The sequence below is a fragment of the Trichoderma virens genome (genome assembly GCF_000170995.1).
Source record: "Trichoderma virens Gv29-8 chromosome Unknown TRIVIscaffold_6, whole genome shotgun sequence".
In the NCBI taxonomy this organism is placed as follows: domain Eukaryota; kingdom Fungi; phylum Ascomycota; class Sordariomycetes; order Hypocreales; family Hypocreaceae; genus Trichoderma; species Trichoderma virens.
This window is the reverse complement of record NW_014013743.1, coordinates 1,938,165-1,952,791: the sequence shown is the minus strand read 5'-3', so window position 1 is coordinate 1,952,791 and position 14,627 is coordinate 1,938,165. Positions and strand designations below refer to the sequence as shown.

General features: G+C 52.6%; 3 protein-coding genes across 3 annotated transcripts; 1 reads left to right on the top strand and 2 right to left on the bottom strand.

The window, feature by feature from the left end:
* Positions 1-1,640: 1,640 nt before the first annotated feature.
* Positions 1,641-6,456, top strand: TRIVIDRAFT_29045 (uncharacterized protein; the record flags this gene model as incomplete). Its single annotated transcript, XM_014101422.1, has 2 exons — positions 1,641-2,950; positions 3,012-6,456. 2 exons carry the CDS (start codon positions 1,641-1,643, stop codon positions 6,454-6,456), a joined length of 4,755 nt encoding a protein of 1,584 aa, XP_013956897.1.
* A 1,445-nt stretch (positions 6,457-7,901) lies between these two features.
* On the bottom strand, positions 7,902-10,499 carry TRIVIDRAFT_149416 (uncharacterized protein; the record flags this gene model as incomplete). The annotated part of the gene is made up of 7 exons (XM_014101421.1): positions 7,902-8,179; positions 8,252-8,401; positions 8,463-9,189; positions 9,263-9,468; positions 9,531-10,149; positions 10,285-10,338; positions 10,398-10,499. The coding sequence occupies 7 exons, from the start codon at positions 10,497-10,499 to the stop codon at positions 7,902-7,904; spliced, it is 2,136 nt and encodes a 711-aa protein (XP_013956896.1).
* A 2,606-nt stretch (positions 10,500-13,105) lies between these two features.
* TRIVIDRAFT_91439 (uncharacterized protein) lies at positions 13,106-13,795 on the bottom strand (the record flags this gene model as incomplete). Its single annotated transcript, XM_014101420.1, has 3 exons — positions 13,106-13,291; positions 13,350-13,433; positions 13,706-13,795. 3 exons carry the CDS (start codon positions 13,767-13,769, stop codon positions 13,230-13,232), a joined length of 210 nt encoding a protein of 69 aa, XP_013956895.1.
* Between the last annotated feature and the right edge of the window lie 832 nt (positions 13,796-14,627).

The window sequence follows — 14,627 nt, the reverse complement described above, 5'->3', positions numbered from 1 at the left end:
ACTCGTACGTACAGGTACATTCGCTACCCCATAATGCCACTGCTGGACAGTACATCAGGTACGGAGCAAGCAGCTTTCCGTGGCTTAGCGCCAGTCCTGGTGCATGGCGATGCATAGCGCCCGCCAATGGCCGCAGTCCCGCCAACAGGCCCTGAGCGATGCTTTTTGCTAACATCAAATCCACCGAATGCCTTATCGCGCTGCTAAAGTTGTTTGCCCATCCAAAAGAGGCAGCACTGCACGCCCCCCTCCGCGTTGGTACCTGTAGGCATCAACCCTCTTGTGCCCAAATATGCAGGAGATACCCAATGCCGCTTTGAGTTTTGTTGCAGCTGAATAATAGGGGTTGGGTGCTTTGTTGTTATAAAGTGTCTGGTCTATTTCAAATCGCCAAAGGGAAATGCTGGCTGGCCCTGTCGATATTATCCGAGCTGCCTCTTATCGTGCTGTACCCTACTGTACCTGTGCGCTGTGCCTTGGGTGACTTGGCGCTACCAAGGCCAAGGTTGGTAGGCATAGGTATAGGTACCTGTACCTTGGCATTCAGTAATTTTAGATCTGCTGTGCTCCACGCCCCGTGCTACTACCTTGACCTATCTATTCTACACTACTCGTACAGGTAGGAAGTTGTTGGACCAAAAGTGCATCTTACGTTACATAAGGGTTGACAAGGGAATGCCACCAAAGAGAAGAAGAGAAGAAAAAAAAGCCGCGCTGTCAAGGACCAGCATCCGGATCTGCGTTGGGGACGAGCCGCCGGAGAAGCCCCAACGGTGGCGGTACTAAGTTGTACAGTGTCCTCGCACACCCCCAGAACTTAGTGGCCCAGTACCTGCCTGTACTCGTACTTGTAGGCTGTCACACCACCTATGGCGGCCCAAAGATTAGTGGGAATTGTGCGTCCAGTCAGCATCGCACAGTGTCCAGGGTACAGATACGGAACACCCTCAGCGTGCTGTGCGACAGGTACAGATACCCTGGCCCATGCCTTGGCGACGGCAGAAAATACTATTAGGTGATGTGCTAAGAGAATTGAGCCGTCAGCTTCGCTCTCGCTGCCATTGTCTTGCCGTCCATCATATCGACTCCCTCTTTTCTCCATTCTGTCATTGGGACTTTATCGTTGCTTCTCTGCTTCTGCATTCCATTGCATCGCCTCTCCAGCATCCTCCCTCTCGAGATACGCACGTCAATCGGCCTCGCAAGGCGTGCACCAGAGCCCTGATTTGCTGCCGCACGCGCTGTCGCAACGCCTGAGGCTGGGGCTGATATTCGGGTGCAGCGGGAAAATACAACTCCCTTCTGCCGGACATCGGTTGACGGTTCCGTACCTTCTTCTCGGGGCCCAAAAAAATCCAACGTCCACTCATCTTCCTCGCGCCTTTGTCCGCCTCATATCGACTTTTCTCAACCTCTCTTTCCGCTACTGCAGCTGCCATCAGGCTCGACCGGCCCTTGAAACGTTTATTCGCCTCTTCGAACTAGCCAAACTACCCGAGTGCTACCCGTATCGCACTGTATCGACTTGGTACCTGCCCATCCATCTCGCATCTACCTCCATCTCGCATACCTATTCGTTGGCACCTACTTCTTCATAACTAGCAATACAACGGGATGGCGCCTCACCTCCCGTCTGAGAGATGACCTCCAGGACCCCCATCGGCGTCCACCCGCGACCGCCGCAACGAACCCTCAGCAGCACATCGCTGCCGTCGGCTCAGCGGCCTCCGCCCCAACGCGCTCTATCGCAGCAGCTGTTTCCTTCATCGCCTGTGCGCAAGGACTCGGCCCTCAGCGATGCCTCGAGCGATTCCGTTGACCCTGTCCAGGCCCAAGGCCAAGGGCAGGGTCAGAACACAATCCTCGGCCAAGGCCATGGTCGCCTTGTCACCACGCCGCGAAGAGTCGGCTCTCGGTTGCGCCTCGAACTTTCTAATATCGACCCTCCCGGAAGCGCAGCTTCAGCATCAATCTCGGCCTCGGCCTCGGCGTCTGTTTCTGCTGCCTCGTCGCCACAGAGCCATACCACGTCGCGTGGGCCGTCCATGGCTGACGCTGCAGACGTCGACGGCTCTAGCCCAGCACCCTCTCGGGCCTCGGCCGCCGACTTTGACAATGATAACCATCCTTTACCCATGCCCAGACGACGCCCGCCGACATCGCAGACATATCCAGAGCTCTCGAGACGATTAGCAGCTCCTCCGAGGCCTGCGCCAGCCCTTAAGAAGGATGGGCGCCCGAGGCCGTGGACCGTCGAGGTTCCCAAAAACGCTCCACGTTATCCCTCTGCTGAGAAGAAGCCCAACGCAACGGGTGGTGACCCGTTCAGTCGAGGCCTCTTTTCTGGACACGCCGACTTCTTTCCTTGGCATGGCGGCAATGGCAAGCACCACGAAGACGACTGGAGCCCTGAAGCGATCCAGAAGGGCACCTGGGATCGCGGCAATCAGAACGAGACGAGTACCGCGAGGATGACAATATCCCCAGCCATCAAGCAAAAGACGGGCCTGGGTGCCCTATCCACCATCTTCATGGGTGTTCTCAACCAGCGCAGACATCGCGGCCACGTCACTGCTCCATCGACCTTTAAACCTCCTCCCCGCGTTACCCTGACCGATACCAAGAGGGAAGTTTGGATGAAGGACTTGGCCAACCCTGCCATCTCTCTTCGCCGACTAAGTAGGACGATCCCTCACGGCATCCGCGGCCGAACTCTTCTCGACCAGTGTTTGAATAAAAGCGTGCCGACCGAACGAGCTGTCTGGCTGGCCAAGTGCGTCGGTGCCAACGAGATTCGCGCTTTTAAACGAAAAGGAGCCCCCGGCGGCGCTTTTGCTATAGCAGGCGAGTTCAAGTGGATAAGGGATTGGACCGTCTTTGTGGAGCAATTCATCGAGTCCGTTTCCTCCGCCTTTGGTGAGCCGGACTGGAAGGCCAAGTTGACTTATGCGTAAGTTGGCATCCTCATTCCTTTTGCCCTGCTCCGTTCAAACTGACTTTGTTTTGATTAGCATACGACTTGCCACAAACCTATACGCCGAACAGCTCCTTGACCGGGATCACTATCTCGATTGGATCACATCTGGCCTCGAGCATAGCCCCCAGTCCAAGATTCCCATGTGGATCCTGATTGCTCAGATTTGCTGGGCTGACATCCTGCGCTCCCGAAAATATGGACGGCGTCTTGTTTATTCACTTCTTGCACATCTCAATACCATTCATATCCATCCTGACAAGGATATCCTCATTCAACTATCCAGCCAGCTTTCGACGCTGTTGGTTTCACTCATCAGGAACAACCCCGATAGCTTCATCGACCCAGGACTTTGGCCAAAGTACAAAGATGCCCTAGAGGCCTTTTTACCACGGGATGACAAAGCAGGCCGAGAAGCCTATCACTACATCAATATTAGAAATGGCCAATTATCTATTACTAGCACTGCTTCGCCATTGGTTGGGCGACCACAGCTGGTGCGGCTTTTGGACGCAACACTCCTCAGCCAGATAGACCGTGATCTGCCCCAAAAATGCTGGGCCACTGGAGATGACAAAGTCGATATTGTGAGGACTACTGTGGACTGGGCTACTTCCTTTTACCGCCCCGGCTTGGCAAGGGTGTACATTGCGGCCAACTTAATCAGGTTTTGGAGCTCGCTCAGGGTTAACGTCACTGGTGCGATTCTCGAGCACATGGACACCATACCAGTCGGAGATGGGGGTCGGAAGCAGACCGTCTACCAACTCGTGACGGAACTGGTTCGAACAGGCCAGTTTTCGGTTCCCCAGTACCTAAAGTGGCTTGTGGCTCGCGGAGCCTGTAGCCAACCTTCCGAAGTTGACTCCGATGATGCTCCCTGCACCACCAGATTGCTTGTTCACCTCCCAATACGCTACCTCACTGAAGATCAGAAGGATGACCGGGCTAATCTGCTAAGACGAGCCGCCAACTATTCTACTGTCGAGGAAGCAAGTGATATTGGCAACGCTCTAATGTGCGTCAACCACACTTTGGGCTTGCCGGTGCAGGGCGATGCCATGGCTGGTAGAAATCCGATTCCCTTGCGAAAGCTCGTCCCTAGAATCGTCAGCAGCTCAAAGGCTTTGCAGACCACTGTGGGCCTTCACCTGCGCGAGACTGTCTTGAGGCTCGTCAAGTCCGTCCAACCAGTGTCTCTGCGCCTGTTCTCCGCTATACGCACCATTTTAGAGGCGACCCAGGACTTTTATGCGCTTTGCGACGTCTTGAAGCTTTGCTCCAGGACAACCAATATCGAAGTGCTCGCATCCTGCGTCGACACTGTAAATCTGAACCTGCAGGTTTTTTACGCCCAGGGCGGTGCGGAGCGTTTATTCAACATCTTCTTTGAGCGGCTAAAGGCCATCAACCAAGAGCAGGGCCTAGTTTCGCGCCCGTTGCTTGCTTCGCTATGCTTCCTCTCCAGGCGGATGCCGAGTCGCCAAGAGATTGCCAAGTATCTGGCCCATGAGCTTGCCCAAAGCGATCGCAACAATGCGACCGACGCCTGCTCCCCCATTTCGGATAACATGGTCAATCCGCCATCGGGCGCTGATGGCGAGGTCTCGGAACAAATCGAGAAGCTGCTGGCGAGTGGCAATAGCATCGACCACCCGACCATGAATCGCCTCTTTGGATACATCATCCGCAGACTGGAGGCAGGCTGGGCTAAGATGGACGACAATCGTCGGATCCACGCATCTCTTCTTACCCGCCTTCGTTTATTCGACTCCCAGCATTTCGACAAGCTCATGTCCGACTGGGTTGGGCGTGTTCGGCTTCTCAAGAGCCGGAAGCGATTGGATGCTGTGTTTCCCCTCCTAATCATTACCGATGCCTTACCAGTTTCGTTCCTGGTCGGCCCTGCAAGCTTGACCCGAGCTGCCGCCCCGGGAGATGCTGATGCGGCGGCGCCACCTGACTTGACGTCCCCAGGAGCAGTAACCTATCTTCAGGAATTGCTTCATTTGATCTTGTCGAATCTGCCTGCCGACACTGATCTCAGCCAGGAAGAGGCCTACCGCTTTGGCATCTACCAGCGGGCTATCCAGTTCAATCACTACAAAGGCCTACTTTCTCTCATACGCCACGCGGTTGTCGAATATGCCGACCTTCGAGCCCGAGATGGGAATGCAAACCTGCCACTTGACGATGGCACATATCGCGAGCGTGTGCTGGGCGCCTTACGCCTCTTGGTGGTGATGCATACGGCAGACGTCACAGAAGTATTCAGCGCCAAAAATATCCCCCCAGCGGGATTCCGTCTGGCCCATGAAATAGTTAGCAATCTTTTCCAGCAGGACGGGGATCAAAGCGCGGCGTCGGCTGCGCCATATGACCATATCTTGCGCCTGGCAAACGAACTGACGATGCCATTCTGCCAAATTAAGCTGAATATGGACCTTTCTATCCCACCACCCCGCCAAGCCGAGAATGAAGACGGCCAGCCGCAAAGCCTCTCTCAGTTTGATTTATTTGCCAAAGCTATGGACCGCGCCATCGAAGCACAAAACATTATGTGGACGACGATGCTTCCCTGCCTAAGTGAAGATATTTCCCGACATTTACAGAGCCAGGCCCGTTCGCGGTTTCTGGACCTAGTACCGACTTCCTCCAAAAACCCCAGCCCCAGCAATGTCCATGATGCCGTCGCTAATAGCAATAATTTATACCTTGCCGAGAAGCTCCTTGGCGTTATCGAGGCCATCGTCGTAGGCCAGCAGCCGCCAAACACGGCTCAGCTTACCAGTGTCCTGGCCGACAGGCTATCAGACCTCGTCGAACTTGTCGTTGCGCCAAAGGACCATGAGGATAAGATGAAGGGGTTGTTGATCCCCATCATCGAACACTGGCTACCGATGCTGCTGAGATTTGTGCTTTTACACAGCGTGTCCTCGGAACCTCTGAGTGCATCTGTCATGACCACTACTCCTCAAGGCAAGCTGGTTCTGCCTCCGCATCACGAGGCACGAGCACACACTGTTCTGACTCTCTGTCGTCTGTTTCTTGCGCTTGAAGCGCTGCCGAGCCAGGTGGTTGGTGCCAGCTTGCTGCAACAAGTCTTTGATGTTACCACAGTGTTGGCAGATGGCTTGCCCGATGACCTGCGTCTTCACTGTGCCAAGTCCATTCTTCTCGTCCCCGGCATGATGCCAAACTTGCACTCGTCTTCAGACGCTCGCCTGTTCTACATTTTTAGCGTCCCGCAGCTCACTGCGACAGATGGCCTGATGCTTGCCCATAGGGAAAAGACGACGATGCCTCATAGCACAGCAGCCAGGGGTATGGGTGCAATGTATGGGATTGGCCCGACATCCCAGGAGAGACTCTCCCCGTTTGTTCTTCGACGATGGGAATTGCTTAGTGAGCCCACTCCCAACGTCGGCGTGAATGATACGAGCTTGAGTCTAGGCCTTTTTGAAGCCATTAGATTACACTAATATGTGTGTATTGGAGAGGGATTCTAGGCTTTGCCGGCTCTCTTCCCTCTCACCTTTTCTTATACTTCTTTATTATACTTGTGGTCGTTTGTTTTTTTCCTTGTCAAAGTTTGAGTTGCTTTTCTTTCAGCATCATACTCATCTCATCATTACGAAGCACCATTCAGCGCGCATAATGGCTACGTTCATGATCAAGTTTATATCCAGCAGAGGAGAAGAATGGAAAAGGCGAGCGGGAACTCCAGGCCCTTGCCTTACGATGCATTTTTTTTTTCAAGGCAGTACCTTTTTTCTTCTGCATTTTGTTTTCTCTTTCAATGTTTTTTACATTTGTTTTTGTCTGTCCTATTAAAGGAAGACGTATCATACCAGATGTGGAAATGAATACCTTAATTGCTATGACTCATGTGTGTCGGGTTGGTAGCGAATGGGGACACAAAAAAGCCTATAGGATGAGAGGAGTTGTGTTCATCGAAAGCATAGCATTTTCTTTCCCCTTTTATTCATTTTCTTTGTCTTTCTTCTTCATTTCCCCCTTCTCTTTCTGCTATATTGTTTGGTTTAAGGAGTAGAGAAGGATTCTTCCGCAACTCCTTTATTTTTTAACTGGAGAAGCCATAAAACTGTGATACAGGAGGAAAGAGGTTAAAGAAAGGTGTGACATATTCTGAAACAAAGATTGATGTAGACGGAGGCGCATTGCGAATCATTGCTCTTTTTTTTTTTTTTCACTCTTCTCAAGCTGGGATTTTTGGAGTTTGTTGTGTACGGCATGGGAATTGGAGGGAGGGGATTGAAGCGGGGGTTTGCTCTTTTTGCTGGTTGATTTCTTATTGTTTATCTGTAGGATACCTCTGCTGAAATTGAATGACTTGATTTATATATATATATACACACACACACGCATTACGCCATGGGTAATCATGACGGAGAAGAACAAGGGCGAGACCAAAAAGAGGACAACATTCTATTATATATACCTCGACGTTATCCTAGCTTAAGCAATCTAGCCATTCCGTCCATCAGTCCCATCCACATCACCCCATGACAGAAAGGAAACAAAGACACGCGTGGTCTTCTTAGCCAGCAAGTGACCCGTTCAGCACTTGAAGCTATGAACAAATACAAAGGAGGCATATTTAGAGAGTACTTTCCCAGCAGGGGCGGGAAAGAAAGGCGTTCTGACTAAATAGCAATGATAAAATATGGGGTGGCGGATTGAGGGGGGAAACACGTAAAGGAAATTGATTGTATAAATCGACAAACCTGTGACAAGGACAGAGCAAAAGCGAAAGCAAGCCGACACAAAAGATTGGAAAGGTGAGAGGAAAGGGAGACAAAGAAGTAACAAGGGAACGAAAGAATGGAAACGCCATGCAATAGAGATAGATGGAGATGATAGAAACACGGAGATTAGAATTCTTCAGAGGGGCAGAGCAAGCTAATTAATCCTCATCGAAAATCTGGTACGTGTTCACCAGGATAGTGTCGATGACTTTGATCTGCCAGCCGGCATCAGTGATGGCGGTGCTTGGATCGGTGCCCATGAGAGTGGGACCGAGAATGACGGCCAGGTTGTGAGAGTTCATGCGGTTGACGTGAGAATTGTCGATGACACGGTGCAGATGCAGCATCAGGGCGCGCAGGGTAGCGTAGTTGGGATCGGGCAGGCTGTTGATGATGGCGTGGAGTGAGTCTCGTCGAACAATCTCGTCCTCGTGCTCTGTAGGCGCGTCATTAGCAAAAAAAAGTCAAAAAAGAGCACCGCGGCTTTGGTTTCTGGGAGACAACATACTCGCTGCGTTGATAAAGCTGCTGTGGTGTTCTGTCGTGAACAAGGGGTCAGGCAGGTCGCGGAAGAACTGCTTCAACAGGCCCGTAACGCTGTTGACATCGTGAAAGAAGTTTTCCGGGTTTCTGAAATCAAGGGCTTGTGCCTGGGATTCTGCGCGAGCGAGCATTGGTTAGCAGCTAAAAAATGGTCGAAGGGATGGACATGGACTTACCAGAGTCAAACATGGTTTTTAGCCTATTAATGTGATTCAGCGATCCAGATTGGCGGTAGATTCCTTCTACCCCGAGGCCAAACAGGTCAACAGCCTGGATGCACTGATACACAACCATGGGGACAGCGAGGCCGTCTCTCTCATAAAGGCGGCCGAGATGGACACCAAAGACTGGCTTGGAGGCCGGCGGACCATGATTGGGAGCGCTGTATGCTGGCGGAGCGCTTGGCCCAGGAGGCTGGTACGGAAGTCCCATCTGAGGAGGTGAAGCGCTCTTGGCTGATGGGCCTTCATGATCTTGGAACGGGAGCGCTCCGAGTTGAGGCGGGCCAGTGGTATTGGGACCACCGTTGGGGAATCGAGGACCTCCTGGTGCTGGACCTGCACCGAACGGCTGAGATTGAGGGCTGATGGGAGAGTTCAGCATGTTGCCTTGACTAAAGGTTCGGCTGTGGTTGGACTGGTGGAACGACTTCAGAGGCTCTGCACTGGTGGGAGTAGAAGCAGCCGCCGGTACTATGGGTCCCGGGCCTCCCTGAGGACCAGGGCCGCCTGCTGTTGGACTGCCAAAGTTGTTGCCAGCGCCTGTTCTTGAGTTGATTGTAAAGGATTGTGGGGATTGTTGGTATCCGCTCGCAGGAGCAGCCTGGCTGACGGAAGGCTTGGAAGTGTGGGAAACAGAGGGTAGTGATGAGTGACCCATGGAGCTGGGCACTGGACCAAGGACCTAAAGGCAAAGGAAGAAAGCATGTCAGCATGAAAGGGACCGGACATAATTAGATTGGACATTGGAAACGTACCGCATTGCGTTCGTATTTGATCTCGCCGGGGTTTGGCTGAACCTTGGAGTGGAATCCTGCCACGAACTCATCAAGGTCCTTGTCAATGCTGATGGAAGCGATGGCATATCGCATGCTTCGAGGTTGGTTGGGGCCGATGCTAGCTGTGTTCCTGAAAGGGCTAATGACAAGACCATTGCCTAGCAGCAGGTTCTCATTGTTCAAAGCTGTCGAAGAGTTCGTCAATCAGTATCTGCCTCGCGGTCGTATTTTGCCAGCTACTACTTACCGAATCTCTGCATCTGCATCCCGACAGCAGAGTCTATTTCGCGGATAGCCTCTTGCAATGACTTGACAATCTCGGGGCGGGTCGTGGTCTGAAGCTGGGCCTTTTCGGTCTGGAGACTGGTGACGGCGCTGTGATATATCTGATCTGCGCCTTGAACCTTTTTCAGGAGCTCCTCTTCTTGCTGGGCGGCCGACTTGTGTGCCTTGAATGCGCCCAAGACCTTGCCACCACCGGGCCTGCTTTCGCCCGTCCTGGCGCGATCGTACTCTTCAGCCAGAGAGTCGTATTTTGCTTTGCTCTTGCGCATGGCAGCCTCGAGATCGATGACTTTTTGCTCAGCGGCCAGGCCGTTTGCCTTCCAGACCTTGCGGTTGCGCTCAGCGTTTCCGGCGGCCTCGAGGAGCTCTTCGTTCATTTGGAGAAGTGTGGCGGCAAACTGGATGCCATTATCAGCCATGCGCTCGTGAATATGGACCATTTCCTCATAGACGTGGACAAATGTGCCCCCGCGTTGTTCGGGTCGCCGTATGTTATCCTGGGTGGCGCGCGCCAGCTTCTTGAGGGTCTGGGCGCTGTCCTCTTCCAGGCCGGCTCGTTTTTTGAGAAAGGTACCGAACTCCTAATCAGACGTCAGCTTCCTTTTCGCTTCTCTTGTTCCAGCCCCATGGTTCTAGAGCTGCAGCTAGCACTTGGGTGTCCAGCCAGCTACCCATATACCAGGACCGCCATCTAGATGCAAGATAAAAGGACTTACCTTTGCGGAAGCTATGCTCTGTTTCAGGCGCTGCAGCAGCGCAGGAATACCTTGCTGTTGAGGGTGGTTAGCATCGGAATGACGCGTGCGCATCTCATCCGCAAGATTCGTACCTCGGATGCCAGCACCTCGCCTACCAACTTCAACACGGCTGGATCAGTTGGGGGTGGAGGGCTGGGTTGGTCTGCAGCAGTTCCCAGGTGAAGCGTCGCCATGCCCTCGCTGGGTCTTCGATCGGTTACTGCGCCTTCTTGCAAAGCACCAGCATCGCCGGAAGGTGGTCGGCCCTGTGTAGAGTCGTCTAGTGTAATGGATCCTGAATAGTCTCGCCTGTGCTGCTGCGTCGTCATCTGCGGCATCTGAAGCGACAGTGACGGCACCGAGGTGTCAATGGGAGAGCGAAAGTCGGACATTGTGCGCGCAGTTTCGCCTTCGAGGGGGCCCGACGCCTCGTATATGATTGGAAAGGGAGAGATTGGACAGCAGGCGATGACGAATCTCTGTGTTCGTATCGTCCGTTAATTCGCGAGGGAAAAAAAGAGATGCGCCGCCACGATTGGAGTTGGTGCTAGGATGTGGATACGGGTGAGCGAGATGCAGGAACAACATGGAATGGAACGAACTATAATGGACCAACGAAGTGGCGGGAGAGTGAGGCAGGGGTGGAAAACTCACTGAAAAAACGTAAAATATGTCTTTGGGGGTCACAGCCCTTTTTGAAGGTGAGGGCGATGCTTTGCGACGTGATGAGCTTCGCAAGCTTTAGCCGGAGCTTATATAGGTCTTTTTTTTGTTTGCTGTCTCCCGTGTATCCAAGAGCAGCAACGGAAGCGATGTCGATCAGTTCAGAGAGACCATTGAAAGGTGCCGCTTGCTCCGATGGCGTCACCGGCGAGAAAAGGAAGAAAAAATGGGAAAAGGGAAGATAAGAAAGGAAAAAAAAATAAAGAGTAGGGTGAGGGGCCCAAGATGAGCAGAGCAGAGCAGAGCACGGTACAGTCAGTAGCAGCGGCACAAGCCAATCGGCATGCGATGCAGACCGAAGCGAAGGAGCTGGACTAGAGAAGAAGCGATTCGGGGGCCTGATTTTTTGACAGTTGCCAAGGACGGAATAAGTTCCAATTGCTGCTGCAGGCTGAAGTGGGTGGCTGATGGAGGTAGCTGAAGGAGGTGGAATATGGGGGACGGGCAAACGGGCAAACGGGCTATGGATGGGGATAATGTCGTGGAGATGGGATGGAAAGATGGGGGATGAAGAATGGAGATGGGCCACTATGGGGGTTTGGTGGCATGTTTTGGCTTTCAGCGGCTCTTCTTTGGGGGGTTGGTGCTGCTGAGAGGCAATGCTGGCGGCGGTTAGCACTTACGGGGGGCCCTGGCGTGGCACAAGAGGCTGGAGGTAGCACGCTGGAAACGCTGGAAATGGCAGTACCGGCCCGTGGCGCCCAAATGGCTCAGGTCGTTATCACCGGGGCGCTGCAGCACCTCCTCACACCATGTTTGTGTGTGTTGAACCGCCTGCACGTCGCCAGAATGAGCATCAACAAGGTAACAAGGCACGTACGTATCCAATTGATGGATGAGACACACGTCTATTAAGATCCACTTTCAATCCATCGTCATTTTCTGTCCTTCTGTCTCTATCCTTTGCTCATGACATGCTGTGCGAGCGAGACACTTTCGGTGTGAAAAAGCTCAGGTGCGCATCAATGCTGGAAGCCTAGTGCCTCTCACATGTGCGTGGCTGCTGCGGGGAGCCCAGAAAGGCTGGAGACTGGGCAGAAGCTGTCGAGAGTTTCAGTGGCTCAACCTTAAAATCGGCGCGCTAAGAGACCTCAACTATCCCGGGGCTGTCTAGCTTACGGCATACGTACTTGTACTCGTACGCTGTAGAAACGGGGGCTCAACAACGGAATGGCCAAAATGAGACTATCCCGACCGCAAACAAACAACAAACAACAAACAGATGCAAAACCCAGACGCTTCATATTTCCCCACAGGCTAATCGCAAGGTATGGATCCGATTCGTATCTTTAGGATTAACTCGAGCTGTTGGAACTGCCATTATCGATCACCAATCCATCTTCCCCCTCCCGGGACGCATCTAGGCCGATCTCCCAACAGCGCCCAAGGAAGAAACGAAAGCGCCACCAAAGTCTCCAGGCTCTTTTGCGTGCTCCGACACTGCTGTGAAACATGGGTCCAGTCTCTCACTGGATCAACGCGTCATCCAAAGAATCGATGCCCGATATACGAGCAAAGAGAGGCAACGTGACTGCTACCCGGCCCAAGATCATGTTGGCCCCTTATGGCAACTATAGCAGTGGTGCTATTCCTACCACTTGTCTCATATGAACGCTTCCCAGCACAAGTGTACTCGTGGTTGTTTGTCATTTAAGGGTACTTGTTAGGTATCACATGCATGCTTACGCCAGGAGCAAGACAATTGAGTGGCAAAGAAGACATCCCGCTGTACCTATATGCACTGATACGCTTCGGGGTGCATACTCATACTATCCTAGCGTGATCGCGGTAGCACATTAGATACCGTAAACGTAGTTCAGCATCTAGGATATGTGTATGTCACAGCCTCTTTGGCAGCTTTCAGTCCAGAGAGGAGGACTGTTGTTCAGCAGAGTTATTCAGTCAGTCATTGGCAAAGCCAGCGAGATCGGCACTTGGAAACTGAGACGGGCAGCTATCCATGTCTGGACCAAAAAAAAGAAGCTTTGTATCTTTTTTATGAGAATGAGCCTAGGTATTTCCGACTAGGTAGGATGAAGCCCTGCCGGTTGTCGCTACTTGACACCATCGTTTCATGCCGTCGTCACAAGAGGCCGTAATGTCCAGTTGGAACACACCCAAAAGAAAATGACCCGTACCCGTTCACGCCATTGAGAACCTCTACCATCTGCTTTCTTTTCCTCCGCTCTAACCTTCGAAATTTATCGCAGACGTCTGGCCTCACGTTCGGACTCGAGCAGGCAAAGGATGTCGTCCTCACGGACTGTGCAAACAAGTCAGCCAACACGCCACCGTCTAGCAATCGCAAATGTCAAACATACCGGGTCCCTTGACGTTTCGGATGATAGAACGGGTCTGGTCGTCCATGAACTCGACACGGACCTGGGTGACACCACCACGAGAGCCTGGACGTTTCCGTTAGTCTTTTGTGCTTGGTTCCATACATGCCCTAACATGTCTCCCAGCCAATCTGCATGCCAATCTGCGAATTGTTGTGTTGTCGACCATATAGTTTTCCCTCTCATGATATTTTCCCCTTAGATATTGAAAATGGAAAAATTTCCCTCCATCTTTCCATGAGAACACTCCAACGACAAAGGCGACAACTGCAACAGCGGCGGCGGCAGCAGACAGGCGAGGGAGAATGCTAGGGCGAGAGAATGAGGTCTCTTCATACCGGTTCGGCCGAGAACTCGGGTCACCTTGACGAGCTTGACGGGAGCCTTGCTGCTGGATTCCATTGTGATTGATGTGTGTCCTTGATGGGTGAAGGTGTGCAGGAGAGAGACGAGAGGTTGCGAATCGCGGTAGTCCGTGTGGGTAGCAAAAAGGGCGTATTTTTTTTCCTTCGGCTGTAATTTTGTGCTATTCGGCAGGGTTTTTTTCCTCTTACACGACCCAGTTCGGTGCGCCAAGCGCGTGGGGCTCGGTCGCGATAAGATCACGTGCGATAGCCAAAGCCCCAACCCAGAAACTTTGCTGTTCTGTCAGCAATACTCCGTGCTGCACGCGGTAGACATCGGAGGATTAGATTGGCCGCTTTTCCGGATCTGCGAGCCGCATTGCCTAGCGCCAACTCCGACATTTCCTCTGTGTGCCAAACCTGGTCAACTCTCGACAGGGGTCATTTACATGGGCTGTTCCGTCTGCTCCACTCCTCTGTGTCAAGCGCATGCAGTCCTCGTAGGTCTTTGATGAAAGATACAGAGAGCTTCTCAAGTGAGACTGAGACTGAGGCTGAGACAGTGACAGTGAACAAGTCATACGATTCAAGTACTATCAATTTCGTCGATGCCCGGACAAAGCCCTGTCTGCCACGTCGGCCGCTCTTCTACAGAGACGGCAAATCGCCGATGATGGAGATGGCTGCTTCTTGTCCGAATGAGGAGGTTCATCCAGCCTCATAGGTCGCTGGTTACACAGCATGGAGTTTGTGCCAAGAACATTTCCGGGAGCCGGAGGTCATTCTCCTTTACGCGTGACTCCGAAAAAAGATGTATCATGTTGTACGGCTGCGAAAAAGCAACAACACGGCTGGATCTGCTTTGCGTGGAAAGAAAGCTCTGCTACGAGTAAAAGCTTGAGCAAAAGGCCGTGCA